The 26,709-nt window shown below is 40.7% G+C and overlaps 1 protein-coding gene and 63 non-coding genes across 64 annotated transcripts; 1 reads left to right on the top strand and 63 right to left on the bottom strand.

Moving 5' to 3' along the window:
- Positions 1-4: 4 nt before the first annotated feature.
- Positions 5-92, bottom strand: Trnat-ugu. The gene is given in 2 exon segments: positions 5-40; positions 57-92. It is a non-coding gene; the product is annotated as a tRNA-Thr (tRNA).
- Positions 93-159: 67 nt separating this feature from the next.
- On the bottom strand, positions 160-265 carry LOC124346251. The gene has a single exon (XR_006919818.1). It is a non-coding gene; the product is annotated as a U6 spliceosomal RNA (small nuclear RNA).
- Positions 266-738: 473 nt separating this feature from the next.
- Trnay-gua lies at positions 739-828 on the bottom strand. Its single transcript is given in 2 exon segments — positions 739-774; positions 792-828. It is a non-coding gene; the product is annotated as a tRNA-Tyr (tRNA).
- A 60-nt stretch (positions 829-888) lies between these two features.
- On the bottom strand, positions 889-970 carry Trnas-aga. Its single transcript has one exon. It is a non-coding gene; the product is annotated as a tRNA-Ser (tRNA).
- A 98-nt stretch (positions 971-1,068) lies between these two features.
- On the bottom strand, positions 1,069-1,152 carry Trnal-cag. Its single transcript has one exon. It is a non-coding gene; the product is annotated as a tRNA-Leu (tRNA).
- Positions 1,153-1,244: 92 nt separating this feature from the next.
- Positions 1,245-1,332, bottom strand: Trnat-ugu. Its single transcript is given in 2 exon segments — positions 1,245-1,280; positions 1,297-1,332. It is a non-coding gene; the product is annotated as a tRNA-Thr (tRNA).
- Positions 1,333-1,399: 67 nt separating this feature from the next.
- LOC124346348 lies at positions 1,400-1,508 on the bottom strand. The gene has a single exon (XR_006919901.1). It is a non-coding gene; the product is annotated as a U6 spliceosomal RNA (small nuclear RNA).
- A 595-nt stretch (positions 1,509-2,103) lies between these two features.
- On the bottom strand, positions 2,104-2,185 carry Trnas-aga. Its single transcript has one exon. It is a non-coding gene; the product is annotated as a tRNA-Ser (tRNA).
- Positions 2,186-2,283: 98 nt separating this feature from the next.
- Positions 2,284-2,367, bottom strand: Trnal-cag. The gene has a single exon. It is a non-coding gene; the product is annotated as a tRNA-Leu (tRNA).
- A 92-nt stretch (positions 2,368-2,459) lies between these two features.
- Trnat-ugu lies at positions 2,460-2,547 on the bottom strand. The gene is given in 2 exon segments: positions 2,460-2,495; positions 2,512-2,547. It is a non-coding gene; the product is annotated as a tRNA-Thr (tRNA).
- A 68-nt stretch (positions 2,548-2,615) lies between these two features.
- Positions 2,616-2,721, bottom strand: LOC124346341. The gene has a single exon (XR_006919896.1). It is a non-coding gene; the product is annotated as a U6 spliceosomal RNA (small nuclear RNA).
- Positions 2,722-3,194: 473 nt separating this feature from the next.
- Trnay-gua lies at positions 3,195-3,284 on the bottom strand. Its single transcript is given in 2 exon segments — positions 3,195-3,230; positions 3,248-3,284. It is a non-coding gene; the product is annotated as a tRNA-Tyr (tRNA).
- Positions 3,285-3,344: 60 nt separating this feature from the next.
- Trnas-aga lies at positions 3,345-3,426 on the bottom strand. The gene has a single exon. It is a non-coding gene; the product is annotated as a tRNA-Ser (tRNA).
- A 274-nt stretch (positions 3,427-3,700) lies between these two features.
- On the bottom strand, positions 3,701-3,788 carry Trnat-ugu. Its single transcript is given in 2 exon segments — positions 3,701-3,736; positions 3,753-3,788. It is a non-coding gene; the product is annotated as a tRNA-Thr (tRNA).
- Positions 3,789-3,855: 67 nt separating this feature from the next.
- Positions 3,856-3,961, bottom strand: LOC124346343. The gene has a single exon (XR_006919897.1). It is a non-coding gene; the product is annotated as a U6 spliceosomal RNA (small nuclear RNA).
- A 473-nt stretch (positions 3,962-4,434) lies between these two features.
- Positions 4,435-4,524, bottom strand: Trnay-gua. The gene is given in 2 exon segments: positions 4,435-4,470; positions 4,488-4,524. It is a non-coding gene; the product is annotated as a tRNA-Tyr (tRNA).
- A 60-nt stretch (positions 4,525-4,584) lies between these two features.
- Trnas-aga lies at positions 4,585-4,666 on the bottom strand. Its single transcript has one exon. It is a non-coding gene; the product is annotated as a tRNA-Ser (tRNA).
- Positions 4,667-4,764: 98 nt separating this feature from the next.
- On the bottom strand, positions 4,765-4,848 carry Trnal-cag. Its single transcript has one exon. It is a non-coding gene; the product is annotated as a tRNA-Leu (tRNA).
- A 4,254-nt stretch (positions 4,849-9,102) lies between these two features.
- LOC124342098 lies at positions 9,103-10,017 on the top strand. Its single transcript, XM_046795068.1, has one exon. The coding sequence runs from the start codon at positions 9,103-9,105 to the stop codon at positions 10,015-10,017; it is 915 nt and encodes a 304-aa protein (XP_046651024.1).
- A 616-nt stretch (positions 10,018-10,633) lies between these two features.
- Trnat-ugu lies at positions 10,634-10,721 on the bottom strand. The gene is given in 2 exon segments: positions 10,634-10,669; positions 10,686-10,721. It is a non-coding gene; the product is annotated as a tRNA-Thr (tRNA).
- A 68-nt stretch (positions 10,722-10,789) lies between these two features.
- On the bottom strand, positions 10,790-10,895 carry LOC124346250. Its single transcript, XR_006919817.1, has one exon. It is a non-coding gene; the product is annotated as a U6 spliceosomal RNA (small nuclear RNA).
- A 473-nt stretch (positions 10,896-11,368) lies between these two features.
- Trnay-gua lies at positions 11,369-11,458 on the bottom strand. The gene is given in 2 exon segments: positions 11,369-11,404; positions 11,422-11,458. It is a non-coding gene; the product is annotated as a tRNA-Tyr (tRNA).
- Positions 11,459-11,518: 60 nt separating this feature from the next.
- Trnas-aga lies at positions 11,519-11,600 on the bottom strand. The gene has a single exon. It is a non-coding gene; the product is annotated as a tRNA-Ser (tRNA).
- Positions 11,601-11,698: 98 nt separating this feature from the next.
- Positions 11,699-11,782, bottom strand: Trnal-cag. Its single transcript has one exon. It is a non-coding gene; the product is annotated as a tRNA-Leu (tRNA).
- A 92-nt stretch (positions 11,783-11,874) lies between these two features.
- Trnat-ugu lies at positions 11,875-11,962 on the bottom strand. Its single transcript is given in 2 exon segments — positions 11,875-11,910; positions 11,927-11,962. It is a non-coding gene; the product is annotated as a tRNA-Thr (tRNA).
- Positions 11,963-12,029: 67 nt separating this feature from the next.
- LOC124346249 lies at positions 12,030-12,135 on the bottom strand. Its single transcript, XR_006919816.1, has one exon. It is a non-coding gene; the product is annotated as a U6 spliceosomal RNA (small nuclear RNA).
- A 5,333-nt stretch (positions 12,136-17,468) lies between these two features.
- On the bottom strand, positions 17,469-17,550 carry Trnas-aga. The gene has a single exon. It is a non-coding gene; the product is annotated as a tRNA-Ser (tRNA).
- A 98-nt stretch (positions 17,551-17,648) lies between these two features.
- On the bottom strand, positions 17,649-17,732 carry Trnal-cag. The gene has a single exon. It is a non-coding gene; the product is annotated as a tRNA-Leu (tRNA).
- A 92-nt stretch (positions 17,733-17,824) lies between these two features.
- Positions 17,825-17,912, bottom strand: Trnat-ugu. Its single transcript is given in 2 exon segments — positions 17,825-17,860; positions 17,877-17,912. It is a non-coding gene; the product is annotated as a tRNA-Thr (tRNA).
- Positions 17,913-17,980: 68 nt separating this feature from the next.
- Positions 17,981-18,086, bottom strand: LOC124346247. Its single transcript, XR_006919815.1, has one exon. It is a non-coding gene; the product is annotated as a U6 spliceosomal RNA (small nuclear RNA).
- A 623-nt stretch (positions 18,087-18,709) lies between these two features.
- On the bottom strand, positions 18,710-18,791 carry Trnas-aga. Its single transcript has one exon. It is a non-coding gene; the product is annotated as a tRNA-Ser (tRNA).
- A 98-nt stretch (positions 18,792-18,889) lies between these two features.
- Trnal-cag lies at positions 18,890-18,973 on the bottom strand. Its single transcript has one exon. It is a non-coding gene; the product is annotated as a tRNA-Leu (tRNA).
- Positions 18,974-19,065: 92 nt separating this feature from the next.
- Trnat-ugu lies at positions 19,066-19,153 on the bottom strand. Its single transcript is given in 2 exon segments — positions 19,066-19,101; positions 19,118-19,153. It is a non-coding gene; the product is annotated as a tRNA-Thr (tRNA).
- Positions 19,154-19,220: 67 nt separating this feature from the next.
- LOC124346246 lies at positions 19,221-19,326 on the bottom strand. Its single transcript, XR_006919814.1, has one exon. It is a non-coding gene; the product is annotated as a U6 spliceosomal RNA (small nuclear RNA).
- Positions 19,327-19,784: 458 nt separating this feature from the next.
- Trnay-gua lies at positions 19,785-19,874 on the bottom strand. Its single transcript is given in 2 exon segments — positions 19,785-19,820; positions 19,838-19,874. It is a non-coding gene; the product is annotated as a tRNA-Tyr (tRNA).
- Positions 19,875-19,934: 60 nt separating this feature from the next.
- Trnas-aga lies at positions 19,935-20,016 on the bottom strand. Its single transcript has one exon. It is a non-coding gene; the product is annotated as a tRNA-Ser (tRNA).
- Positions 20,017-20,114: 98 nt separating this feature from the next.
- On the bottom strand, positions 20,115-20,198 carry Trnal-cag. Its single transcript has one exon. It is a non-coding gene; the product is annotated as a tRNA-Leu (tRNA).
- A 92-nt stretch (positions 20,199-20,290) lies between these two features.
- On the bottom strand, positions 20,291-20,378 carry Trnat-ugu. The gene is given in 2 exon segments: positions 20,291-20,326; positions 20,343-20,378. It is a non-coding gene; the product is annotated as a tRNA-Thr (tRNA).
- Positions 20,379-20,445: 67 nt separating this feature from the next.
- LOC124346245 lies at positions 20,446-20,551 on the bottom strand. Its single transcript, XR_006919813.1, has one exon. It is a non-coding gene; the product is annotated as a U6 spliceosomal RNA (small nuclear RNA).
- Positions 20,552-21,009: 458 nt separating this feature from the next.
- On the bottom strand, positions 21,010-21,099 carry Trnay-gua. Its single transcript is given in 2 exon segments — positions 21,010-21,045; positions 21,063-21,099. It is a non-coding gene; the product is annotated as a tRNA-Tyr (tRNA).
- A 60-nt stretch (positions 21,100-21,159) lies between these two features.
- On the bottom strand, positions 21,160-21,241 carry Trnas-aga. Its single transcript has one exon. It is a non-coding gene; the product is annotated as a tRNA-Ser (tRNA).
- Positions 21,242-21,339: 98 nt separating this feature from the next.
- On the bottom strand, positions 21,340-21,423 carry Trnal-cag. Its single transcript has one exon. It is a non-coding gene; the product is annotated as a tRNA-Leu (tRNA).
- Positions 21,424-21,515: 92 nt separating this feature from the next.
- Trnat-ugu lies at positions 21,516-21,603 on the bottom strand. Its single transcript is given in 2 exon segments — positions 21,516-21,551; positions 21,568-21,603. It is a non-coding gene; the product is annotated as a tRNA-Thr (tRNA).
- A 67-nt stretch (positions 21,604-21,670) lies between these two features.
- On the bottom strand, positions 21,671-21,776 carry LOC124346244. The gene has a single exon (XR_006919812.1). It is a non-coding gene; the product is annotated as a U6 spliceosomal RNA (small nuclear RNA).
- A 458-nt stretch (positions 21,777-22,234) lies between these two features.
- Trnay-gua lies at positions 22,235-22,324 on the bottom strand. Its single transcript is given in 2 exon segments — positions 22,235-22,270; positions 22,288-22,324. It is a non-coding gene; the product is annotated as a tRNA-Tyr (tRNA).
- Positions 22,325-22,384: 60 nt separating this feature from the next.
- Trnas-aga lies at positions 22,385-22,466 on the bottom strand. The gene has a single exon. It is a non-coding gene; the product is annotated as a tRNA-Ser (tRNA).
- Positions 22,467-22,564: 98 nt separating this feature from the next.
- Positions 22,565-22,648, bottom strand: Trnal-uag. The gene has a single exon. It is a non-coding gene; the product is annotated as a tRNA-Leu (tRNA).
- Positions 22,649-22,740: 92 nt separating this feature from the next.
- Trnat-ugu lies at positions 22,741-22,828 on the bottom strand. The gene is given in 2 exon segments: positions 22,741-22,776; positions 22,793-22,828. It is a non-coding gene; the product is annotated as a tRNA-Thr (tRNA).
- Positions 22,829-22,895: 67 nt separating this feature from the next.
- Positions 22,896-23,001, bottom strand: LOC124346243. The gene has a single exon (XR_006919811.1). It is a non-coding gene; the product is annotated as a U6 spliceosomal RNA (small nuclear RNA).
- Positions 23,002-23,459: 458 nt separating this feature from the next.
- Trnay-gua lies at positions 23,460-23,549 on the bottom strand. Its single transcript is given in 2 exon segments — positions 23,460-23,495; positions 23,513-23,549. It is a non-coding gene; the product is annotated as a tRNA-Tyr (tRNA).
- Positions 23,550-23,609: 60 nt separating this feature from the next.
- On the bottom strand, positions 23,610-23,691 carry Trnas-aga. The gene has a single exon. It is a non-coding gene; the product is annotated as a tRNA-Ser (tRNA).
- A 98-nt stretch (positions 23,692-23,789) lies between these two features.
- Trnal-cag lies at positions 23,790-23,873 on the bottom strand. Its single transcript has one exon. It is a non-coding gene; the product is annotated as a tRNA-Leu (tRNA).
- A 92-nt stretch (positions 23,874-23,965) lies between these two features.
- Trnat-ugu lies at positions 23,966-24,053 on the bottom strand. Its single transcript is given in 2 exon segments — positions 23,966-24,001; positions 24,018-24,053. It is a non-coding gene; the product is annotated as a tRNA-Thr (tRNA).
- Positions 24,054-24,120: 67 nt separating this feature from the next.
- LOC124346242 lies at positions 24,121-24,226 on the bottom strand. Its single transcript, XR_006919810.1, has one exon. It is a non-coding gene; the product is annotated as a U6 spliceosomal RNA (small nuclear RNA).
- Positions 24,227-24,684: 458 nt separating this feature from the next.
- Trnay-gua lies at positions 24,685-24,774 on the bottom strand. The gene is given in 2 exon segments: positions 24,685-24,720; positions 24,738-24,774. It is a non-coding gene; the product is annotated as a tRNA-Tyr (tRNA).
- A 60-nt stretch (positions 24,775-24,834) lies between these two features.
- Trnas-aga lies at positions 24,835-24,916 on the bottom strand. Its single transcript has one exon. It is a non-coding gene; the product is annotated as a tRNA-Ser (tRNA).
- Positions 24,917-25,014: 98 nt separating this feature from the next.
- On the bottom strand, positions 25,015-25,098 carry Trnal-uag. The gene has a single exon. It is a non-coding gene; the product is annotated as a tRNA-Leu (tRNA).
- A 92-nt stretch (positions 25,099-25,190) lies between these two features.
- Positions 25,191-25,278, bottom strand: Trnat-ugu. The gene is given in 2 exon segments: positions 25,191-25,226; positions 25,243-25,278. It is a non-coding gene; the product is annotated as a tRNA-Thr (tRNA).
- Positions 25,279-25,345: 67 nt separating this feature from the next.
- On the bottom strand, positions 25,346-25,451 carry LOC124346240. The gene has a single exon (XR_006919809.1). It is a non-coding gene; the product is annotated as a U6 spliceosomal RNA (small nuclear RNA).
- A 473-nt stretch (positions 25,452-25,924) lies between these two features.
- On the bottom strand, positions 25,925-26,014 carry Trnay-gua. Its single transcript is given in 2 exon segments — positions 25,925-25,960; positions 25,978-26,014. It is a non-coding gene; the product is annotated as a tRNA-Tyr (tRNA).
- Positions 26,015-26,074: 60 nt separating this feature from the next.
- On the bottom strand, positions 26,075-26,156 carry Trnas-aga. The gene has a single exon. It is a non-coding gene; the product is annotated as a tRNA-Ser (tRNA).
- Positions 26,157-26,254: 98 nt separating this feature from the next.
- Trnal-cag lies at positions 26,255-26,338 on the bottom strand. Its single transcript has one exon. It is a non-coding gene; the product is annotated as a tRNA-Leu (tRNA).
- Positions 26,339-26,430: 92 nt separating this feature from the next.
- Positions 26,431-26,518, bottom strand: Trnat-ugu. The gene is given in 2 exon segments: positions 26,431-26,466; positions 26,483-26,518. It is a non-coding gene; the product is annotated as a tRNA-Thr (tRNA).
- A 67-nt stretch (positions 26,519-26,585) lies between these two features.
- LOC124346239 lies at positions 26,586-26,691 on the bottom strand. The gene has a single exon (XR_006919808.1). It is a non-coding gene; the product is annotated as a U6 spliceosomal RNA (small nuclear RNA).
- Positions 26,692-26,709: the final 18 nt, after the last annotated feature.

The following is a 26,709-nucleotide window of genomic DNA, read 5'->3' as shown; positions in this document are numbered from 1 at the left end:
GATTTGCCTCCTATGAGAATTGAACTCATGACCACTAGTTGACACCGCTACAGACTTACAAGACTAGTGCTCTGCCACTGAGCTAAGAAGGCTGGTAAATCATCGACTAAAACTTATGGTAAAGCTTATTTTATCAACATCCATGAAGGTTGGGGGGAAAAAAATGTGGAACGCTTCACGATTTTGCGTGTCATCCTTGCGCAGGGGCCATGCTAATCTTCTCTGTATCGTTCCAATTTTAGTATATGTATTCCGTATGGAATACATTTCAATGTACCTCAGGCGATTGCTTTATACCTGGTCGATTCACAACATATATTCTGCTGCAGTGTTAAATTAATTACTGCAAAAATCACTTTTTTATTGAATGTTATTATTTTTTGTTTGGAAAATGTCAAGTGAGTGATCATTCTTTGAATATTCCACAGTAACTGTATGTATGTTTGACAGTACTGTATCGATTTCCGCAAATGGCTTTCAATTTTATTGTCTATTTCGATGTTTCCAACGTGAATTTGCCTCATCATACATTTTCCACATGTGAAGATAGTGTTGCATACTTTTCTCGCAATCAGTCTTGAATTTGACTTTAACCTCTAATGTAATGATTCTATTGTGAATTTGGTTGATCTTAGACTGTACACTTGGCAAAAGAACTTTCTGCATACATTGTCATCATGTATCCCAGTAAATACTTTCATGTAAGAAAAGGAGGTTGGGTTATATAGTATGACAAAATCCTTCGAACCGGAGTTGAACCAGTGACCTATGGATATCAATTCTCATACAACCTACAGTCCACCGCTCTACCAACTGAGCTATCGAAGGGTTATGAAACCAGGTTTTTATTTCTGCCACACCTGTCGTGTAGAGAATGATGTGTCAAAGCGCAGATGGTAGGATTCGAACCTACGCTCCCAGAGGGAAACTGATTTCTAGTCAGTCGCCTTAACCACTCGGCCACATCTGCTGTTGGATTGTCCAAAAAAGGTGTTTTGAATCCTCCCTATATTGTCTTCTGGGTGGATTAGTTCATATAGCGGACTTGTGACAAAAGTGCTTTATGAGTGTCAGAAGAGGGATTCGAACCCTCGCCCAGAGAACTGGACTGCGACCTGAACACAGCGCCTTAGACCGCTCGGCCATCCTGACATTATACTTTATCGTTTCACCTACCGAGCAATCGAGACCACCATTTCAACTATTCACGGATTATTGTTTTTCTTATGTATAAGTTTCCGATTTGCCTCCTATGAGAATTGAACTCATGACCACTAGTTGACACCGCTACAGACTTACAAGACTAGTGCTCTGCCACTGAGCTAAGAAGGCTGGTAAATCATCGACTAAAACTTATGGTAAAGCTTATTTTATCAACATCCATGAAGGTTGGGGGGAAAAAAATGTGGAACGCTTCACGATTTTGCGTGTCATCCTTGCGCAGGGGCCATGCTAATCTTCTCTGTATCGTTCCAATTTTAGTATCAATGTACCTCAGGCGATTACTTTATACCTGGTCGATTCACAACATATATTCTGCTGCAGTGTTAAATTAATTACTGCAAAAATCACTTTTTTATTGAATGTTATTATTTTTTGTTTGGAAAATGTCAAGTGAGTGATCATTCTTTGAATATTCCACAGTAACTGTATGTATGTTTGACAGTACTGTATCGATTTCCGCAAATGGCTTTCAATTTTATTGTCTATTTCGATGTTTCCAACGTGAATTTGCCTCATCATACATTTTCCACATGTGAAGATAGTGTTGCATACTTTTCTCGCAATCAGTCTTGAATTTGACTTTAACCTCTAATGTAATGATTCTATTGTGAATTTGGTTGATCTTAGACTGTACACTTGGCAAAAGAACTTTCTGCATACATTGTCATCATGTATCCCAGTAAATACTTTCATGTAAGAAAAGGAGGTTGGGTTATATAGTATGACAAAATCCTTCGAACCGGAGTTGAACCAGTGACCTATGGATATCAATTCTCATACAACCTACAGTAGCCGCTCTACCAACTGAGCTATCGAAGGGTTATGAAACCAGGTTTTTATTTCTGCCACACCTGTCGTGTAGAGAATGATGTGTCAAAGCGCAGATGGTAGGATTCGAACCTACGCTCCCTGAGGGAAACTGATTTCTAGTCAGTCGCCTTAACCACTCGGCCCTATCTGCTGTTGGATTGTCCAAAAAAGGTGTTTTGAATCCTCCCTATATTGTCTTCTGGGTGGATTAGTTCATATAGCGGACTTGTGACAAAAGTGCTTTATGAGTGTCAGAAGAGGGATTCGAACCCTCGCCCAGAGAACTGGACTGCGACCTGAACGCAGTGCCTTAGACCGCTCGGCCATCCTGACATTATACTTTATCGTTTCACCTACCGAGCAATCGAGACCACCATTTCAACTATTCACGGATTATTGTTTTTCTTATGTATAAGTTTCCGATTTGCCTCCTATGAGAATTGAACTCATGGCCACTAGTTGACACCGCTACAGACTTACAAGACTAGTGCTCTGCCACTGAGCTAAGAAGGCTGGTAAATCATCGACTAAAACTTAAGGTAAAGCTTATTTTATCAACATCCATGAAGGTTGGGGGGGGGAAAAATGTGGAACGCTTCACGATTTTGCGTGTCATCCTTGCGCAGGGGCCATGCTAATCTTCTCTGTATCGTTCCAATTTTAGTATATGTATTCCGTATGGAATCCATTTCAATGTACCTCAGGCGATTACTTTATACCTGGTCGATTCACAACATATATTCTGCTGCAGTGTTAAATTAATTACTGCAAAAATCACTTTTTTATTGAATGTTATTATTTTTTGTTTGGAAAATGTCAAGTGAGTGATCATTCTTTGAATATTCCACAGTAACTGTATGTATGTTTGACAGTACTGTATCGATTTCCGCAAATGGCTTTCAATTTTATTGTCTATTTCGATGTTTCCAACGTGAATTTGCCTCATCATACATTTTCCACATGTGAAGATAGTGTTGCATACTTTTCTCGCAATCAGTCTTGAATTTGACTTTAACCTCTAATGTAATGATTCTATTGTGAATTTGGTTGATCTTAGACTGTACACTTGGCAAAAGAACTTTCTGCATACATTGTCATCATGTATCCCAGTAAATACTTTCATGTAAGAAAAGGAGGTTGGGTTATATAGTATGACAAAATCCTTCGAACCGGAGTTGAACCAGTGACCTATGGATATCAATTCTCATACAACCTACAGTCCACCGCTCTACCAACTGAGCTATCGAAGGGTTACGAAACCAGGTTTTTATTTCTGCCACACCTGTCGTGTAGAGAATGATGTGTCAAAGCGCAGATGGTAGGATTTGAACCTACGCTCCCAGAGGTAAACTAATTTCTAGTCAGTTGCCTTAACCACTCGGCCACATCTGCTGTTGGATTGTCCAAAAAAGGTGTTTTGAATCCTCCCTATATTGTCTTCTGGGTGGATTAGTTCATATAGCGGACTTGTGACAAAAGTGCTTTATGAGTGTCAGAAGAGGGATTCGAACCCTCGCCAAGAGAACTGGACTGCGACCTGAATGCAGCGCCTTAGACCGCTCGGCCATACTGACATTATACTTTATCGTTTCACCTACCGAGCAATCGAGACCACCATTTCAACTATTCACGGATTATTGTTTTTCTTATGTATAAGTTTCCGATTTGCCTCCTATGAGAATTGAACTCATGACCACTAGTTGACACCGCTACAGACTTACAAGACTAGTGCTCTGCCACTGAGCTAAGAAGGCTGGTAAATCATCGACTAAAACTTATGGTAAAGCTTATTTTATCAACATCCATGAAGGTTGGGGGGAAAAAAATGTGGAACGCTTCACGATTTTGCGTGTCATCCTTGCGCAGGGGCCATGCTAATATTCTCTGTATCGTTCCAATTTTAGTATATGTATTCCGTATGGAATACATTTCAATGGACCTCAGGCGATTACTTTATACCTGGTCGATTCACAACATATATTCTGCTGCAGTGTTAAATTAATTACTGCAAAAATCACTTTTTTATTGAATGTTATTATTTTTTGTTTGGAAAATGTCAAGTGAGTGATCATTCTTTGAATATTCCACAGTAACTGTATGTATGTTTGACAGTACTGTATCGATTTCCGCAAATGGCTTTCAATTTTATTGTCTATTTCGATGTTTCCAACGTGAATTTGCCTCATCATACATTTTCCACATGTGAAGATAGTGTTGCATACTTTTCTCGCAATCAGTCTTGAATTTGACTTTAACCTCTAATGTAATGATTCTATTGTGAATTTGGTTGATCTTAGACTGTACACTTGGCAAAAGAACTTTCTGCATACATTGTCATCATGTATCCCAGTAAATACTTTCATGTAAGAAAAGGAGGTTGGGTTATATAGTATGACAAAATCCTTCGAACCGGAGTTGAACCAGTGACCTATGGATATCAATTCTCATACAACCTACAGTCCACCGCTCTACCAACTGAGCTATCGAAGGGTTACGAAACCAGGTTTTTATTTCTGCCACACCTGTCGTGTAGAGAATGATGTGTCAAAGCGCAGATGGTAGGATTTGAACCTACGCTCCCAGAGGTAAACTAATTTCTAGTCAGTTGCCTTAACCACTCGGCCACATCTGCTGTTGGATTGTCCAAAAAAGGTGTTTTGAATCCTCCCTATATTGTCTTCTGGGTGGATTAGTTCATATAGCGGACTTGTGACAAAAGTGCTTTATGAGTGTCAGAAGAGGGATTCGAACCCTCGCCAAGAGAACTGGACTGCGACCTGAACGCAGCGCCTTAGACCGCTCGGCCATCCTGACATTATACTTTATCGTTTCACCTACCGAGCAACGAGACCACGGACATATCGTATATTTTAGCTCTCATCTACAGTAAATTTTCAAATAAAAAAGTGACAGCTGTATAGTGAGCTTAGGCTCAAATAAGAGATAAATTCCTAGTGCATCGATTGTGTGACTCTTTGGATACTTTCTGCCAACGTAATAATAATCTTCCCAACTGAAGGCCTACTCTGACAGACCCACTCATATTCTGCCTCAGGCAGAATTCATTGTTGTGGTTAGGCCAGAGAATACCTTGCTAGTCTACCTGGAACGTCCCCGTTAACTGGCATGCCAGACGACGAGGGAATGGATCTGGAAGGGACAGCAGGGGAGGTTAACGGTGGGGGGGAAAAATGCATGCACAGGAACTGTCAGAAGAAACTCACACAATTAGGCCCAGGTAACTACAAGTACTGCTCAATACAGTGCAAAAACATTTGCTCTCTTTTGCGATCAAGGGACAGATCAAACAGTAGCACTTCACAAAAGAGACAACGAACAGAAAGCGAAAGAGATTTTAGCAAAATGGCTCCAGAAGACTTTATTAGCATCATCCAAGAACTAGAAGCAGAAAATGTTGATCTAGCAGAAAAGTACAACAAGCTACAAACTGAAATGGACAAAATCCACATCCAAATCGGCAAAGGTACTCTTGATTGGATTTTTAAGAAAGACGAAACAGGGCAACAAGACAGCATAACTCCGTTTGGGGCATCGAAACCAGCATCCTTCGCTGGAGCGACCAAATCAGTAACGTTAATAGCTAAGCTGGACCCGGAATTAGATACCACCAATCTGGATGGTAAGTCAATGGATCAGTTTTTTAAAAGCAACGAACAATGGCCGACACTCCAACACTTCTCAAAGAGGAACAACCAAGCCCGCCTAGTTTTCAACAATGCAGCAGATGCCAAGAAGGCAGAACAGATCATAAAAGAAGACCCTAAACTAACCGGGACGGTAAAATCAATCGCAGAACAGAAATTTAATTACCCGGTTGTTGCCTTTGCCACCGGAACAAATGATTTAGAGGATTTTCAAACTGAAATCGAATACCGGAACGAGCTGTTGCGAGGCAACATAAGCAGCATCAAAATTCTGTCCAGAGAAAAGGGACATGTAAAAATTTATGTGACATCCAAGAAGACGCAAGTAGCAATCCTAAAAGCAGGTATAATCCATACAAATATCAATGGCTTCAAGAAACACAACATCAAAGAAATGGATCTCAACCGGGAAATAAGATCGTGTTTTAAGTGCCATAAGCTAGACCACATCTCTCCCAACTGCCCATCAAAGACAGAAGTCTGTGGAAAGTGCGCAGAGAAAACACACAAAACAAAAGAATGTGAGCATCTGGACAGTAAGTTCAAGTGTGTTAACTGTAAAAATGGTAAGCATAAATCAGATGACCCAAAATACCCGGAGCGGATTAAGGCAGTAGATAGGCTCAAAAAACTCTTATCATAAATGACAGAGAAACCTAACAACTTAAATAATCTAAAATGCATACAAATTAACCTACAACATTCCAAAACGGCATCACTACACTTTTTTAAAATTCTTGTAGACCTAAGTATAGACATTGCCCTTATCCAAGAACCCTATGCGTGTATTAATATTTTTAATAATGAATTGCATGTCCCTTCGGTTCCCGATATCTATATCGTCCATCAAAACCTTGATAGGAAAGATCATGCCTATGGAGCCATAATCCTAACTAAGCGAACGATTATGGTGGAAACAGTCCCAAACCCGGTAAGCAATGAATGCATAGGTATTAAAATAAATGTTGATGAGCCAATCTTTATCTTTTCAATCTACTGCAGGCCATCAAATAGTAATTTGGACGCAGTAATGAACATTTTTAATAATCCTAATTTTAATCATTTCAAAACAACAATAATAGGTATGGATGCCAATGCAAGAAATAAGCTCTGGGGAAGTAGTCGCACAGACAAGAAGGGAGTAGAACTTGAACACCTCATTATTAAAAATAACTTGAATATTGCTAACGTCCCAAATTCCAAACTAGAATATATTCCCTTAAAAATTTCTAAAGTGGATGTCACACTTTATGGAGACAAGGTAAAAATTTCGGGGTGGAAATTCTTAAACACTGTAACCCTCTCCGACCACTCATACATACACTTTGAACTTATGGTTGGCCGACCAAACCGACAATCAAAAGAACCAAAGGTACCAAAATTGAGCAACATAGATAAAAGTAAATTAAGATCAACATTGGATAGTGAGCTGTGTAATCTAAATGTAAATTGGGATGGTTTGCAAAGCGAAGCAGACCTAGATGGCATCGTTAATAATATAACTTCAATTATAGGTAATAGTGCAATTAAATCGGAACTGCCAAGAAACAAACAGAGCAAAAGCGAACTAGATTTTTGGACACCGGAACTGGATAAACTGAAGGCGGAGATGCGCACTGCAACGGCCAAGTATGAAAAATTTATCAAAGCCAATAACACCAAGGAGAGGAAACGTACCAGTAAAGAGTGTTCACCGCAAGAAACAAATTTCCGCTCAGCCAAACGGATGTATCAAAAAGTGCTAAGAAAAAGCAAAGGAAAAGCGTTCGAGAACTTTTGCACTATAAACATGAATAAGGACTTATTTAAGAGCCTAAGAATCTTGTCCAATAGCCAGAACACCAGCCAAGTGCCCACGGAACTTGTTGTGGATGGAAGGTCTATGACGGAAGAAGAAGAGATAATCAAAGAGCTAGGTAACAGCTTTTTTCCTGCCCCAAAACCAATTGGCCCAGAGCAGGAAGAAATTATCAAAACGTATGCAAACTACAAGAAAGCAAGCGCAAATGAAGTACAACCAACCATTACAAGTGAAGAAGTAGAAGCAGCAGTCTTCGCACTAAACGCAAGCTCGTCTCCGGGCACAGATGGGATCTCAATCTCAATTATACAAGAGGTATATTCATTACTAGCTGATACCCTCCGGATCTTATACAATAAGTGCTTAGACCTCAAATACTATCCTAAGCAATGGAAGGACGCGAAGGTAACTATACTTAAAAAACCCAATAAAGAGTCATATAAAAATGTTAAAAGCTTCCGACCTATTAGTGTTCTGAATTCCCTTGGTAGAATATTTGAGAAAATTATTTACAATAGGCTAACATGGATGTCGGTGACAGAGAAATGGTTTGGAGAGAGTCAGCATGGATTTCGACAAGGAAGGTCAACAGTGAGTGCCATGCATTCTCTGGTAAGCACAATCGAAACAAACCGTGAAAGCAGAGGTTACACAGCAGCGGTTTTTCTGGACATAAGCGGGGCGTTTGATGGGGCTTGGCCGGCAGAGATACTGGCAGCACTGACCAAAAGGAAGTGCCCACTTTATCTCATTGACATAATCGCAAGCCTGCTCAAGGATCGGACCGCGATAATCAAAACAAATCAGGGACTTTACAAATGCTCAATACAAATAGGGTGCCCACAGGGCGGAGTCCTATCTCCATTCTTGTGGATCATCCTGGTGGAAGAGCTCATAAGTATGTCGTATCCTTTCCCCTATAAAATAATTGGCTATGCGGGCGATATTGCTATCGTCTGCTGGCACAAAGTTTTTGATATTGCCATAAGCAATTTACAGCTAATAGCTAACGACACAGTGGCAAAATGTGATCGCTATCTATTAGATATAAACGCACTCAAAACAATTCTCATGATTTTCTCAAACAAAAGAACAATAGAGCCATGTAACTTTAAAATCAAAGAAAACATTATCTCACCCTCTGCGACTTCCAAGTTTGTCGGTTTCGAATTAGATACCAAACTCAGTTGGAAGTCACATATTGAGGAAAAATGTCGGGCAACCCAAAGACAAATCCACATTCTGAGGAGATGTTTAAGGCGCACCTGGGGTTTAGACACAAAAAAACTGGTCACTCTCTACAAAACTATTATTGTACCCAAACTCCTTTATGGATGCTCAGTGTGGTGTCGTGTTATTCTAATCAAATCATACAAGACCAAATTGCAAACTGTTCAAAGATCGATGCTCAAATGCATCACACGATCGCTAAAAAATGTGCCCTTAAATTCCCTTCTAATTATTTCAAATTTCTTACCTATCGAGCTAAAAATCCTTGAATTTTCTGTCAATTATTATCTTTCTCATAAACATGTCGAATTTTCTCCCTCCTCTGCCGCAACTATTGGTGCGGTACTGCATAAACAAAAACTCGATCAAACAATGGACAGCACGCGAAAATTCCACTCGCGAAGTCACCCACCATGGGAGCTGAGCAAACTGAACTACAGATCAGAAGATGAATCTACACTTCCACCAGAAAAAAACGGCCTGGCCATCTACACTAAAAGCCACAAATCTACAGCAGGAGTCGGACTTGGGATTGTCTGTTGTGCATCAAAGGTAGTCGTCCAAACCGCACAAGAGAAGTTAGCCGCAAACACAACTGAAAACCAGGCAGAAATCCTAGGCCTGCTAGCTGCACTACAATATGCTGTTGCAAATAAGAGCAACTATACTAGCTGCAATATTTTTTGCAAATCTGTCCCTGCCCTCAAGGACTGCACTAAAAATGAAAAACTGAACGAAGCAGCAATCACCTGTAGAAAGCTATGCTACGAAAATCGGGACCACATTCATCTCAATCTAGTCGCTAAAGAAGCAGAAGGTATTGACCTCGCAAAAGAAGCAGCAAAAGCTGTCCTCGATCTTGGCTCTCAAGTAACTAAAGATCAACCCTGGTCAATAGAACTTCTCAAAGATAAGATCAAGACGGAAATTCAAAAGCTGTGGAGTGACGAGTGGGCCGGCAGCAAAACAGGAACACACACAAGAAGATTTTTCCCGCGACCATCGGACGCCAGCTGCCTAAATGGAAGCTACATACATCAGGAAATAACCCAAGTCCTAACGGGGCATTGCAGACTAAATCACCATCTCGATCTCATCAAAACAATCTCATCACCGCAGTGTGAGTGCGGCCATGGCGACGAAACCGTAGAACATTTTCTGTTCCACTGTGCACGATACGCAAGTCAAAGACCACACCTCATCCAGGCGTGCTCAAGCAGCAAAAAAAACGTTTCCACCATCGCTAGAGGACATCCCAAAGTTCCGGCACATATGGAAAGAGTTTAAAGACTTCATCCTGAAGACCGAAAGGTTAAAATAAAAATATGTAGTACCGCCCAAAGTCTCAGATCGCAACAAACATAAAGCTCATCACAAATCTTAACTTCTCTCTCTTCGCAACATTCTTAACTCAGCTCGCAACAAACATAAAGCCCACCACGAATATTAGTCTTACCCATCACTAGCGAATCAAACAAATGCCCTCCAAGCTATTGCCTTTTCCAGCTCGCCTGCTCTCGTTCTGCCCTCGCTCTCTTCCTTGTCTCTTCTCCGTCTTCATGCCGGTCTTACCTTCTCCCTGTCACTCGTCAATGCGCAAAACCTATACGATATCTCTTAAATGATTTCTTGCTCCTTCTTTGTGACTTCAAAACCTCTGTACCAACGTGCTGTTTTATTCTGCTCCCGTATAGTTTTAAACTGATTGTATAGCTTTGTAATAATTTTATATAATAATCACAACGACACATGAGCGCTGTAACTGTATGGTCTGAGCTAAGGCAACACTCAAAACTGAGTGGGCCTTTCAATAAAAAAAAAAAAAAAAAAAAAAAAAAAAAATCGAGACCACCATTTCAACTATTCACGGATTATTGTTTTTCTTATGTATAAGTTTCCGATTTGCCTCCTATGAGAATTGAACTCATGACCACTAGTTGACACCGCTACAGACTTACAAGACTAGTGCTCTGCCACTGAGCTAAGAAGGCTGGTAAATCATCGACTAAAACTTATGGTAAAGCTTATTTTATCAACATCCATGAAGGTTGGTGGGAAAAAAAATGTGGAACGCTTCACGATTTTGCGTGTCATCCTTGCGCAGGGGCCATGCTAATCTTCTCTGTATCGTTCCAATTTTAGTATATGTATTCCGTATGGAATACATTTCAATGTACCTCAGGCGATTACTTTATACCTGGTCGATTCACAACATATATTCTGCTGCAGTGTTAAATTAATTACTGCAAAAATCACTTTTTTATTGAATGCTATTATTTTTTGTTTGGAAAATGTCAAGTGAGTGATCATTCTTTGAATATTCCACAGTAACTGTATGTATGTTTGACAGTACTGTATCGATTTCCGCAAATGGCTTTCAATTTTATTGTCTATTTCGATGTTTCCAACGTGAATTTGCCTCATCATACATTTTCCACATGTGAAGATAGTGTTGCATACTTTTCTCGCAATCAGTCTTGAATTTGACTTTAACCTCTAATGTAATGATTCTATTGTGAATTTGGTTGATCTTAGACTGTACACTTGGCAAAAGAACTTTCTGCATACATTGTCATCATGTATCCCAGTAAATACTTTCATGTAAGAAAAGGAGGTTGGGTTATATAGTATGACAAAATCCTTCGAACCGGAGTTGAACCAGTGACCTATGGATATCAATTCTCATACAACCTACAGTCCACCGCTCTACCAACTGAGCTATCGAAGGGTTATGAAACCAGGTTTTTATTTCTGCCACACCTGTCGTGTAGAGAATGATGTGTCAAAGCGCAGATGGTAGGATTCGAACCTACGCTCCCAGATGGAAACTGATTTCTAGTCAGTCGCCTTAACCACTCGGCCACATCTGCTGTTGGATTGTCCAAAAAAGGTGTTTTGAATCCTCCCTATATTGTCTTCTGGGTGGATTAGTTCATATAGCGGACTTGTGACAAAAGTGCTTTATGAGTATCAGAAGAGGGATTCGAACCCTCGCCCAGAGAACTGGACTGCGACCTGAACGCAGCGCCTTAGACCGCTCGGCCATCCTGACATTATACTTTATCGTTTCACCTACCGAGCAATCGAGACCACCATTTCAACTATTCACGGATTATTGTTTTTCTTATGTATAAGTTTCCGATTTGCCTCCTATGAGAATTGAACTCATGACCACTAGTTGACACCGCTACAGACTTACAAGACTAGTGCTCTGCCACTGAGCTAAGAAGGCTGGTAAATCATCGACTAAAACTTATGGTAAAGCTTATTTTATCAACATCCATGAAGGTTGGGGGGAAAAAAATGTGGAACGCTTCACGATTTTGCGTGTCATCCTTGCGCAGGGGCCATGCTAATCTTCTCTGTATCGTTCCAATTTTAGTATATGTATTCCGTATGGAATACATTTCAATGTACCTCAGGCGATTACTTTATACCTGGTCGATTCACAACATATATTCTGCTGCAGTGTTAAATTAATTACTGCAAAAATCACTTTTTTATTGAATGTTATTATTTTTTGTTTGGAAAATGTCAAGTGAGTGATCATTCTTTGAATATTCCACAGTAACTGTATGTATGTTTGACAGTACTGTATCGATTTCCGCAAATGGCTTTCAATTTTATTGTCTATTTCGATGTTTCCAACGTGAATTTGCTGTTGAAATAGCAATTTCCATCTCATGTGGTGAGAAGAGGCTTCGACTTGATACAACCATGTTGCCCTTATTCCTTTACTCGTTCTGTCACATGTAAGTGTTGGAAAGCCTAGCTGGATCTATGTGTCAATTTTGGTATGTTCATTCTCTACACAAATATAGCACAAGTAAGCTGTTAAACTCTTGTATGTATACTTTATTCCAACAGGTTATGGGCCCAGTTATTTGAACGCATACTGCTATTTAAAGTAAACTACATTCGAGTATAAATCTTTGCCTGTTGTTTAGCATGACGTCAAATCCAACCAAGGAAATGAGTCATGTCGCTAAGTTCGACGGCACGAATTTTCAATTTTGGAAGTTTCAGATCACCCTCCTGCTAGAACAGCATGATCTGATTGAAATTGTCACTGGTGTATCCACTGCGCCTATTCCAGACATTGATGCATCAACTCAAGCCGTCAAAAACTCTGCTGCCATCAAAACCTGGAACCAACGAGACAGCACTGCAAGAAACTTCATAGTCTTTACAATGGAATCTCAACAGGCTCGTTCCATGATGACATGTAAATCAGCAAAGGAGATGTGGACACGCCTGACAGATCAATATGAACAAGTGGCTTCAGAGAACAAGCACTTCCTTCGACAGAGATTCTACCAGTACGAGTTCAACAAGGAGCATGATATTGCTGCACACATCACCATGATCGAGTCGATGGCCAATCAATTGAATGATATGGGGGTGAGTGTTGACGAAATTGACATCGTTACTAAGATTATTGTCACCCTACCCCCCAGCTACAAGCACATTGTGTCAGTATGGGACAACATGGACGACAGTAAGAAAACGTTGCAGTCTTTAAGATCACGCCTTTTTAAGGAAGAAGCTCGTAATAAAGGTTGTCAAGAAGAAGATGGTGCCAACGCTGCATTCTTTGCCAAGAAACAAGAAATGTCAAATCAACAGTCTACACAACCTGCTGCTGCCCACATCCCATCACAGCCACCAGCTCAACATTCATCCGGTCGTGGACGAGGATTCAGGAAAAGAAGATGCAACTACTGTGGTGGGTCGAACCACTGGGAAAGCACATGTTGGACAAAGAAAGATCACATGGAAAGAGGAGTCCCTAACGGATTCCAGCCACTACAAGCTCAGTTTGCACAGTTCAAGCCTCAAAGACAACCCGATTGGCCTGGAGACTACGCTTTCACAACTCTTCCAGGTGATATTCAATTTGAAGGAAATTTTAGAGACAACTGGTACGTGGACTCTGGCTGCACTATTCATATGTCGGATCAGTTCCATCTATTTTCAAACTATCAAGCGGTCAAGAATGGAAGTTGGCCAGTCAAAGGAGTTGGATGTAGTAACTTCTTCAAGCCAAAGGAATGGGAGACATCACAATCCAAACCAATGTCAACGAAAAATGGCATTCAGGTATTCTAAAGAATGTGCTCTTCGTTCCTGATTTAGGCGTCAATCTTTTCTCCGTTCGATCTGCAACAAAAGCAGGCCTGCGTGTCTTGTTCAACAATGACCGGGTTACCATCTCTAAAGGGGAGAAGATTGTGGCGGTCGGCGAAAGTTTCTCTAATCATCTATATCGTCTGAATATACGAAGTGTCAAGAATCATCATTCGAAGGTTGGACAGAATTCAGATGGTCAACAAACTGCATTCCATGCACTATCCAGACCGGAAGCTCAACCTCTTCACCTGTGGCATCATCGTCTTGGACACACAAGCACAGAAACCATCCGTAAGATGGAGTCAGAGAAGTTGGTGGATGGACTTGTCATCAAACGTAGCGACACATCTGCTGGGCCATTCTGTGAAGGTTGTGCCCTAGGTAAACATCATAGGCTGCCTTTTCCAACTGGAGGAAGAAAACGAGCCAACAGGATAGGAGAACTCATTCATTCCGACGTGTGTGGACCAATGTCAAGACCTTCACCTAAAGGAGCCAAGTACTTCGTTATTTTCAAGGACGATTTTAGTGGCTATGTCTTCATTTATTTTATCAAGCTGAAATCTGAGGTGGAAGCACTTTTTAGACAACTAGTCCAACGCATCTTGGTAGAAACTGGCCAGCACGTTGCCACTCTTCGCTCAGACAACGGTGGTGAATATTTCAGCAACAAATTTGAAGAATGGTTGAAGGAGAATGGAATCAAGCATGAATCAAGCGCCCCGAAGACCCCAGAACAAAACGGAGTGTCGGAGAGATCCAACCGGACAATAGTTGAACCAGCCAGGAGCATGCTGCATGCCGCAGGGCTTCCAATTGAGCTATGGGTGGAGGCCTCCAACACAGCCGTCTACATAAAAAATCGAGTAGTGTCAAGGAGTCGAGAAGGGAAAACGCCTTACGAGTTATGGAAAGGTATCAAGCCTAATTTTTCTCATCTTCGGGTGTTTGGAGCAGATGCCTATGTTCATGTGCCGAAGGATGAACGGACAAAATTTGATCCCAAGGCAATTAAGTGTATCCATGTTGGGTATTGTGAAACCCAGAAGGCCTTTAGACTATGGGATCCAGCCACTAGAAAAGTAAGGATCAGTAGAGATGTCCTTTTTAACGAAGAAAGATTCTGTTCTATTTCAAGAGAATCCTGTTTCAGTAATCCGCCATTGGTGTACCCAGAAGAATTGGTTCCAGAGAACTCGATATTGAGTCCATCGGAGGATCCGCCTGAGACATTGCCGTCTGAAAATCAATTGCCTTTGAATCCAGATCAATCATCTGAAGCCCAAGAAGCACCGACTGTTACCATCGATCCAGCTGCAACGAATCCAAGGAAAAAGAAGCAAGTTACCATCATCACTCCCAGAGAAGAAAATCCGCTTGGAGCAAGGATCCGAAACAAACCCAGCCGGTGGATAGAAGAATCGCAAACTGAAAAATATGCGGGAATGGCGTTACTGGATGTTGAAGAACCGGAAACGGTAGAAGAAGCTCTCAACTCAGCTGAATCAGAGAAGTGGATGTTAGCCATGGATGAAGAGTATCAGTCGCTTATGAAGAACAACACTTGGACACTCTGCAGGTTACCAGTTGGAAGAAATGCAATCAGGAACAAGTGGGTGTATACAATTAAATCTGGTACCGAAGTTAGATACAAGGCTAGGCTTGTAGCAAAGGGGTTCACGCAAAGACCTGGCATTGATTATGAAGAAACCTATTCTCCAGTGGTGAGACATGACTCTCTGCGTGCCGTACTTGCAATCACAGCTGCTGAAAATCTTGAGATGGTGCAATTGGATGTGAAAACAGCTTTTCTGAACGGGGACCTTCATGAAGAACTTTACATGTTCCAACCAACAGGATTTGAAATCGAAGGACAAGAAGACCTGGTGTGCCGACTGAACAAATTATTGTATGGTTTAAAACAAGCCTCGCGTTCCTGGAACGAGAAATTCAACAATTTTTTGGTGCAGTATGGTTTCTCACAAAGTAAGGCAGATCCGTGTGTTTACACAATCAAGACAGAAACCGAACTAACCATAATGGCCATATGGGTTGATGACGGTATTGTGTGCAGCTCTCTACAATCAAGATTGGAAGATATCGTCCGCTACCTGGAAAATGTGTTTGAGATGACTCATGGTGACGTGGAGTGCTTCGTAGGGATCCAAATAAGAAGAAATCCAGAAAGGAACCTAATTCACATCAGTCAAGAGAAATACATCGAAAAGATCCTCAAGAAATTTCAAATGGAGAACTGCTATCCCAAAACAGTACCGGCGGACCCGCATGCAAGATTGTCCAACAATGCAGAAAGAGACCCAAAGGATTCCTTCCCGTTTAGAGAAGCAGTTGGATCTTTGATGTTTGCGGCTACCTGCACAAGACCTGATATTGCCTTTGCGGTGAATCAAGTTGCGCAGTTCTCAACCAATCCAGCAAAGGCACATTGGGAGGCAGTGAAGAGAATTCTTTCGTATCTTCGAGGCACCATCACTTCTGGAATCTGCTATGGAGGAGTACAGGAGAGAAATATGCTGCTAACGTATTCGGATTCGGACTACGCTGGCGATCTCGTCACTAGGAAATCAACCACTGGCGTTTTCTGTTTCCTTAATGGCGCCCCAGTGTCTTGGTCCAGTCATCGTCAGGATTGCGTATCTCTTTCATCTACTGAAGCAGAGTATGTTGCTGCCAGTGCAGCCACGAAAACAGTCATATGGTTCCGGCAACTACTGGATGACATCGGATGGGAGCAGAAGTCACCTACTACCTTATTGTGTGATAATCAAGGTGCCATCAGCTTGGTGAAAAATTCAGGACATCAAGCGAGAACTAAGCACATAGATGTCAAGTACCACCACATCCGCAATATGGTCAAGGAAGGAGTCATTCATATCCAGTACATTCACACTTCACAACAACTAGCAGATATTTTAACTAAGCCCCTGGATGGACAGCTCTTCAGTCGACTCCGGGAAGAAAGCAACATTGTTGATATTAATCATGTGATGTAAAATTGAGTGGGTGTGTTGAAATAGCAATTTCCATCTCATGTGGTGAGAAGAGGCTTCGACTTGATACAACCATGTTGCCCTTATTCCTTTACTCGTTCTGTCACATGTAAGTGTTGGAAAGCCTAGCTGGATCTATGTGTCAATTTTGGTATGTTCATTCTCTACACAAATATAGCACAAGTAAGCTGTTAAACTCTTGTATGTATACTTTATTCCAACATTTGCCTCATCATACATTTTCCACATGTGAAGATAGTGTTGCATACTTTTCTCGCAATCAGTCTTGAATTTGACTTTAACCTCTAATGTAATGATTCTATTGTGAATTTGGTTGATCTTAGACTGTACACTTGGCAAAAGAACTTTCTGCATACATTGTCATCATGTATCCCAGTAAATACTTTCATGTAAGAAAAGGAGGTTGGGTTATATAGTATGACAAAATCCTTCGAACCGGAGTTGAACCAGTGACCTATGGATATCAATTATCATACAACCTACAGTCCACCGCTCTACCATCTGAGCTATCGAAGGGTTATGAAACCAGGTTTTTATTTCTGCCACACCTGTCGTGTAGAGAATGATGTGTCAAAGCGCAGATGGTAGGATTCGAACCTACGCTCCCAGAGGGAAACTGATTTCTAGTCAGTCGCCTTAACCACTCGGCCACATCTGCTGTTGGAATGTCCAAAAAAGGTGTTTTGAATCCTCCCTATATTGTCTTCTGGGTGGATTAGTTCATATAGCGGACTTGTGACAAAAGTGCTTTATGAGTGTCAGAAGAGGGATTCGAACCCTCGCCCAGAGAACTGGACTGCGACCTGAACGCAGCGCCTTAGACCGCTCGGCCATCCTGACATTCTACTTTATCGTTTCACCTACCGAGCAATCGAGACCACCATTTCAACTATTCACGGATTATTGTTTTTCTTATGTATAAGTTTCCGATTTGCCTCCTATGAGAATTGAACTCATGACCACTAGTTGACACCGCTACAGACTTACAAGACTAGTGCTCTGCCACTGAGCTAAGAAGGCTGGTAAATCATCGACTAGAACTTATGGTAAAGCTTATTTTATCAACATCCATGAAGGTTGGGGGGAAAAAAAATGTGGAACGCTTCACGATTTTGCGTGTCATCCTTGCGCAGGGGCCATGCTAATCTTCTCTGTATCGTTCCAATTTTAGTATATGTATTCCGTATGGAATACATTTCAATGTACCTCAGGCGATTACTTTATACCTGGTCGATTCACAACATATATTCTGCTGCAGTGTTAAATTAATTACTGCAAAAATCACTTTTTTATTGAATGTTATTATTTTTTGTTTGGAAAATGTCAAGTGAGTGATCATTCTTTGAATATTCCACAGTAACTGTATGTATGTTTGACAGTACTGTATCGATTTCCGCAAATGGCTTTCAATTTTATTGTCTATTTCGATGTTTCCAACGTGAATTTGCCTCATCATACATTTTCCACATGTGAAGATAGTGTTGCATACTTTTCTCGCAATCAGTCTTGAATTTGACTTTAACCTCTAATGTAATGATTCTATTGTGAATTTGGTTGATCTTAGACTGTACACTTGGCAAAAGAACTTTCTGCATACATTGTCATCATGTATCCCAGTAAATACTTTCATGTAAGAAAAGGAGGTTGGGTTATATAGTATGACAAAATCCTTCGAACCGGAGTTGAACCAGTGACCTATGGATATCAATTATCATACAACCTACAGTCCACCGCTCTACCATCTGAGCTATCGAAGGGTTATGAAACCAGGTTTTTATTTCTGCCACACCTGTCGTGTAGAGAATGATGTGTCAAAGCGCAGATGGTAGGATTCGAACCTACGCTCCCAGAGGGAAACTGATTTCTAGTCAGTCGCCTTAACCACTCGGCCACATCTGCTGTTGGAATGTCCAAAAAAGGTGTTTTGAATCCTCCCTATATTGTCTTCTGGGTGGATTAGTTCATATAGCGGACTTGTGACAAAAGTGCTTTATGAGTGTCAGAAGAGGGATTCGAACCCTCGCCCAGAGAACTGGACTGCGACCTGAACGCAGCGCCTTAGACCGCTCGGCCATCCTGACATTATACTTTATCGTTTCACCTACCGAGCAATCGAGACCACCATTTCAACTATTCACGGATTATTGTTTTTCTTATGTATAAGTTTCCGATTTGCCTCCTATGAGAATTGAACTCATGACCACTAGTTGACACCGCTACAGACTTACAAGACTAGTGCTCTGCCACTGAGCTAAGAAGGCTGGTAAATCATCGACTAAAACTTATGGTAAAGCTTATTTTATCAACATCCATGAAGGTTGGGGGGGAAAAAATGTGGAACGCTTCACGATTTTGCGTGTCATCCTTGCGCAGGGGCCATGCTAATCTTCTCTGTATCGTTCCAATTTTAGTATATGTATTCCGTATGGAATACATTTCAATGTACCTCAGGCGATTACTTTTTACCTGGTCGATTCACAACATATATTCTGCTGCAGTGTTAAATTAATTACTGCAAAAATCACTTTTTTATTGAATGTTATTATTTTTTGTTTGGAAAATGTCAAGTGAGTGATCATTCTTTGAATATTCCACAGTAACTGTATGTATGTAGATTTCCGCAAATGGCTTTCAATTTTATTGTCTATTTCGATGTTTCCAACGTGAATTTGCCTCATCATACATTTTCCACATGTGAAGATAGTGTTGCATACTTTTCTCGCAATCAGTCTTGAATTTGACTTTAACCTCTAATGTAATGATTCTATTGTGAATTTGGTTGATCTTAGACTGTACACTTGGCAAAAGAACTTTCTGCATACATTGTCATCATGTATCCCAGTAAATACTTTCATGTAAGAAAAGGAGGTTGGGTTATATAGTATGACAAAATCCTTCGAACCGGAGTTGAACCAGTGACCTATGGATATCAATTCTCATTCAACCTACAGTCCACCGCTCTACCAACTGAGCTATCGAAGGGTTATGAAACAAGGTTTTTATTTCTTCCACACCTGTCGTGTAGAGAATGATGTGTCATAGCGCAGATGGTAGGATTCGAACCTACGCTCCCAGAGGGAAACTGATTTCTAGTCAGTCGCCTTAACCACTCGGCCACATCTGCTGTTGTATTGTCCAAAAAAGGTGTTTTGAATCCTCCCTATATTGTCTTCTTTGTGGATTAGTTCATATAGCGGACTTGTGACAAAAGTGCTTTATGAGTGTCAGAAGAGGGATTCGAACCCTCGCCCAGAGAACTGGACTGCGACCTGAACGCAGCGCCTTAGACCGCTGGGCCATCCTGACATTATACTTTATCGTTTCACCTACCGAGCAATCGAGACCACCATTTCAACTATTCAAGGATTATTGTTTTTCTTATGTATAAGTTTCTGATTTGCCTCCTATAAGAATTGAACTCATGACCACTAGTTGACACCGCTACAGACTTACAAGACTAGTGCTCTGCCACTGAGCTAATAAGGCTGTTAAATCATTGACTAAAACTTATGGTAAAGCTTATTTTATCAACATCCATGAAGGTTGGGGGGAAAAAAATGTGGAACGCTTCACGATTTTGCGTGTCATCCTTGCGCAGGGGCCATGCTAATCTTCTCTGTATCGTTCCAATTTTAGTATATGTATTCCGTATGGAATACATTTCAATGTACCTCAGGCGATTACTTTATACCTGGTCGATTCACAACATATATTCTGCTGCAGTGTTAAATTAATTACTGCAAAAATCACTTTTTTATTGAATGTTATTATTTTTTGTTTGGAAAATGTCAAGTGGGTGATCATTCTTTGAATATTCCACAGTAACTGTATGTATGTAGATTTCCGCAAATGGCTTTCAATTTTATTGTCTATTTCGATGTTTCCAACGTGAATTTGCCTCATCATACGTTTTCCAAATGTGAAGATAGTGTTGCATACTTTTCTCGCAATCAGTCTTGAATTTGACTTTAACCTCTAATGTAATGATTCTATTGTGAATTTGGTTGATCTTAGACTGTACACTTGGCAAAAGAACTTTCTGCATACATTGTCATCATGTATCCCAGTAAATACTTTCATGTAAGAAAAGGAGGTTGGGTTATATAGTATGACAAAATCCTTCGAACCGGAGTTGAACCAGTGACCTATGGATATCAATTCTCATACAACCTACAGTCCACCGCTCTACCAACTGAGCTATCGAAGGGTTATGAAACCAGGTTTTTATTTCTGCCACACCTGTCGTGTAGAGAATGATGTGTCAAACCGCAGATGGTAGGATTCGAACCTACGCTCCCAGAGGGAAACTGATTTCTAGTCAGTCGCCTTAACCACTCGGCCACATCTGCTGTTGGATTGTCCAAAAAAGGTGTTTTGAATCCTCCCTATATTTTCTTCTGGGTGGATTAGTTCATATAGCGGACTTGTGACAAAAGTGCTTTATGAGTGTCAGAAGAGGGATTCGAACCCTCGCCTAGAGAACTGGACTGCGACCTGAACGCAGCGCCTTAGACCGCTCGGCCATCCTGACATTATACTTTATCGTTTCACCTACCGAGCAATCGAGACCACCATTTCAACTATTTACGGATTATTGTTTTTCTTGTGTATAAGTTTCCGATTGGCCTCCTATGAGAATTGAACTCATGACCACTAGTTGACACCGCTACAGACTTACAAGACTAGTGCTCTGCCACTGAGCTAAGAATGCTGGTAAATCTTCGACTAAAACTTATGGTAAAGCTTATTTTATCAACATCCATGAAGGTTGGGGGGAAAAAAATGTGGAACGCTTCACGATTTTGCGTGTCATCCTTGCGCAGGGGCCATGCTAATCTTCTCTGTATCGTTCCAATTTTAGTATATGTATTCCGTATGGAATACATTTCAATGTACCTCAGGCGATTACTTTATACCTGGTCGATTCACAACATATATTCTGCTGCAGTGTTAAATTAATTACTGCAAAAATCACTTTTTTATTGAATGTTATTATTTTTTGTTTGGAAAATGTCAAGTGGGTGATCATTCTTTGAATATTCCACAGTAACTGTATGTATGTAGATTTCCGCAAATGGCTTTCAATTTTATTGTCTATTTCGATGTTTCCAACGTGAATTTGCCTCATCATACATTTTCCACATGTGAAGATAGTGTTGCATACTTTTCTCGCAATCAGTCTTGAATTTGACTTTAACCTCTAATGTAATGATTCTATTGTGAATTTGGTTGATCTTAGACTGTACACTTGGCAAAAGAACTTTCTGCATACATTGTCATCATGTATCCCAGTAAATACTTTCATGTAAGAAAAGGAGGTTGGGTTATATAGTATGACAAAATCCTTCGAACCGGAGTTGAACCAGTGACCTATGGATATCAATTCTCATTCAACCTACAGTCCACCGCTCTACCAACTGAGCTATCGAAGGGTTATGAAACAAGGTTTTTATTTCTTCCACACCTGTCGTGTAGAGAATGATGTGTCATAGCGCAGATGGTAGGATTCGAACCTACGCTCCCAGAGGGAAACTGATTTCTAGTCAGTCGCCTTAACCACTCGGCCACATCTGCTGTTGTATTGTCCAAAAAAGGTGTTTTGAATCCTCCCTATATTGTCTTCTGGGTGGATTAGTTCATATAGCGGACTTGTGACAAAAGTGCTTTATGAGTGTCAGAAGAGGGATTCGAACCCTCGCCCAGAGAACTGGACTGCGACCTAAACGCAGCGCCTTAGACCGCTGGGCCATCCTGACATTATACTTTATCGTTTCACCTACCGAGCAATCGAGACCACCATTTCAACTATTCAAGGATTATTGTTTTTCTTATGTATAAGTTTCCGATTTGCCTCCTATAAGAATTGAACTCATGACCACTAGTTGACACCGCTACAGACTTACAAGACTAGTGCTCTGCCACTGAGCTAATAAGGCTGTTAAATCATTGACTAAAACTTATGGTAAAGCTTATTTTATCAACATCCATGAAGGTTGGGGGGAAAAAAATGTGGAACGCTTCACGATTTTGCGTGTCATCCTTGCGCAGGGGCCATGCTAATCTTCTCTGTATCGTTCCAATTTTAGTATATGTATTCCGTATGGAATACATTTCAATGTACCTCAGGCGATTACTTTATACCTGGTCGATTCACAACATATATTCTGCTGCAGTGTTAAATTAATTACTGCAAAAATCACTTTTTTATTGAATGTTATTATTTTTTGTTTGGAAAATGTCAAGTGGGTGATCATTCTTTGAATATTCCACAGTAACTGTATGTATGTAGATTTCCGCAAATGGCTTTCAATTTTATTGTCTATTTCGATGTTTCCAACGTGAATTTGCCTCATCATACGTTTTCCAAATGTGAAGATAGTGTTGCATACTTTTCTCGCAATCAGTCTTGAATTTGACTTTAACCTCTAATGTAATGATTCTATTGTGAATTTGGTTGATCTTAGACTGTACACTTGGCAAAAGAACTTTCTGCATACATTGTCATCATGTATCCCAGTAAATACTTTCATGTAAGAAAAGGAGGTTGGGTTATATAGTATGACAAAATCCTTCGAACCGGAGTTGAACCAGTGACCTATGGATATCAATTCTCATACAACCTACAGTCCACCGCTCTACCAACTGAGCTATCGAAGGGTTATGAAACCAGGTTTTTATTTCTGCCACACCTGTCGTGTAGAGAATGATGTGTCAAACCGCAGATGGTAGGATTCGAACCTACGCTCCCAGAGGGAAACTGATTTCTAGTCAGTCGCCTTAACCACTCGGCCACATCTGCTGTTGGATTGTCCAAAAAAGGTGTTTTGAATCCTCCCTATATTTTCTTCTGGGTGGATTAGTTCATATAGCGGACTTGTGACAAAAGTGCTTTATGAGTGTCAGAAGAGGGATTCGAACCCTCGCCTAGAGAACTGGACTGCGACCTGAACGCAGCGCCTTAGACCGCTCGGCCATCCTGACATTATACTTTATCGTTTCACCTACCGAGCAATCGAGACCACCATTTCAACTATTTACGGATTATTGTTTTTCTTGTGTATAAGTTTCCGATTGGCCTCCTATGAGAATTGAACTCATGACCACTAGTTGACACCGCTACAGACTTACAAGACTAGTGCTCTGCCACTGAGCTAAGAATGCTGGTAAATCTTCGACTAAAACTTATGGTAAAGCTTATTTTATCAACATCCATGAAGGTTGGGGGGAAAAAAATGTGGAACGCTTCACGATTTTGCGTGTCATCCTTGCGCAGGGGCCATGCTAATCTTCTCTGTATCGTTCCAATTTTAGTATATGTATTCCGTATGGAATACATTTCAATGTACCTCAGGCGATTACTTTATACCTGGTCGATTCACAACATATATTCTGCTGCAGTGTTAAATTAATTACTGCAAAAATCACTTTTTTATTGAATGTTATTATTTTTTGTTTGGAAAATGTCAAGTGGGTGATCATTCTTTGAATATTCCACAGTAACTGTATGTATGTAGATTTCCGCAAATGGCTTTCAATTTTATTGTCTATTTCGATGTTTCCAACGTGAATTTGCCTCATCATACATTTTCCACATGTGAAGATAGTGTTGCATACTTTTCTCGCAATCAGTCTTGAATTTGACTTTAACCTCTAATGTAATGATTCTATTGTGAATTTGGTTGATCTTAGACTGTACACTTGGCAAAAGAACTTTCTGCATACATTGTCATCATGTATCCCAGTAAATACTTTCATGTAAGAAAAGGAGGTTGGGTTATATAGTATGACAAAATCCTTCGAACCGGAGTTGAACCAGTGACCTATGGATATCAATTCTCATTCAACCTACAGTCCACCGCTCTACCAACTGAGCTATCAAAGGGTTATGAAACAAGGTTTTTATTTCTTCCACACCTGTCGTGTAGAGAATGATGTGTCATAGCGCAGATGGTAGGATTCGAACCTACGCTCCCAGAGGGAAACTGATTTCTAGTCAGTCGCCTTAACCACTCGGCCACATCTGCTGTTGTATTGTCCAAAAAAGGTGTTTTGAATCCTCCCTATATTGTCTTCTGGGTGGATTAGTTCATATAGCGGACTTGTGACAAAAGTGCTTTATGAGTGTCAGAAGAGGGATTCGAACCCTCGCCCAGAGAACTGGACTGCGACCTAAACGCAGCGCCTTAGACCGCTGGGCCATCCTGACATTATACTTTATCGTTTCACCTACCGAGCAATCGAGACCACCATTTCAACTATTCAAGGATTATTGTTTTTCTTATGTATAAGTTTCCGATTTGCCTCCTATAAGAATTGAACTCATGACCACTAGTTGACACCGCTACAGACTTACAAGACTAGTGCTCTGCCACTGAGCTAAGAAGGCTGGTAAATCATTGACTAAAACTTATGGTAAAGCTTATTTTATCAACATCCATGAAGGTTGGGGGGAAAAAAATGTGGAACGCTTCACGATTTTGCGTGTCATCCTTGCGCAGGGGCCATGCTAATCTTCTCTGTATCGTTCCAATTTTAGTATATGTATTCCGTATGGAATACATTTCAATGTACCTCAGGCGATTACTTTATACCTGGTCGATTCACAACATATATTCTGCTGCAGTGTTAAATTAATTACTGCAAAAATCACTTTTTTATTGAATGTTATTATTTTTTGTTTGGAAAATGTCAAGTGGGTGATCATTCTTTGAATATTCCACAGTAACTGTATGTATGTTTGACAGTACTGTATCGATTTCCGCAAATGGCTTTCAATTTTATTGTCTATTTCGATGTTTCCAACGTGAATTTGCCTCATCATACGTTTTCCAAATGTGAAGATAGTGTTGCATACTTTTCTCGCAATCAGTCTTGAATTTGACTTTAACCTCTAATGTAATGATTCTATTGTGAATTTGGTTGATCTTAGACTGTACACTTGGCAAAAGAACTTTCTGCATACATTGTCATCATGTATCCCAGTAAATACTTTCATGTAAGAAAAGGAGGTTGGGTTATATAGTATGACAAAATCCTTCGAACCGGAGTTGAACCAGTGACCTATGGATATCAATTCTCATACAACCTACAGTCCACCGCTCTACCAACTGAGCTATCGAAGGGTTATGAAACCAGGTTTTTATTTCTGCCACACCTGTCGTGTAGAGAATGATGTGTCAAAGCGCAGATGGTAGGATTCGAACCTACGCTCCCAGAGGGAAACTGATTTCTAGTCAGTCGCCTTAACCACTCGGCCACATCTGCTGTTGGATTGTCCAAAAAAGGTGTTTTGAATCCTCCCTATATTGTCTTCTGGGTGGATTAGTTCATATAGCGGACTTGTGACAAAAGTGCTTTATGAGTGTCAGAAGAGGGATTCGAACCCTCGCCCAGAGAACTGGACTGCGACCTGAACGCAGCGCCTTAGACCGCTCGGCCATCCTGACATTATACTTTATCGTTTCACCTACCGAGCAATCGAGACCACCATTTCAACTATTCACGGATTATTGTTTTTCTTGTGTATAAGTTTCCGATTGGCCTCCTATGAGAATTGAACTCATGACCACTAGTTGACACCGCTACAGACTTACAAGACTAGTGCTCTGCCACTGAGCTAAGAATGCTGGTAAATCATCGACTAAAACTTATGGTAAAGCTTATTTTATCAACATCCATGAAGGTTGGGGGGAAAAAAATGTGGAACGCTTCACGATTTTGCGTGTCATCCTTGCGCAGGGGCCATGCTAATCTTCTCTGTATCGTTCCAATTTTAGTATATGTATTCCGTATGGAATACATTTCAATGTACCTCAGG

The sequence above is a fragment of the Daphnia pulicaria genome, chromosome 6 (assembly GCF_021234035.1).
Source record: "Daphnia pulicaria isolate SC F1-1A chromosome 6, SC_F0-13Bv2, whole genome shotgun sequence".
NCBI classification, from domain to species: domain Eukaryota; kingdom Metazoa; phylum Arthropoda; class Branchiopoda; order Diplostraca; family Daphniidae; genus Daphnia; species Daphnia pulicaria.
Note: the sequence above shows the minus strand (reverse complement) of the source record. Positions and strands in the feature narration are given on the sequence as shown.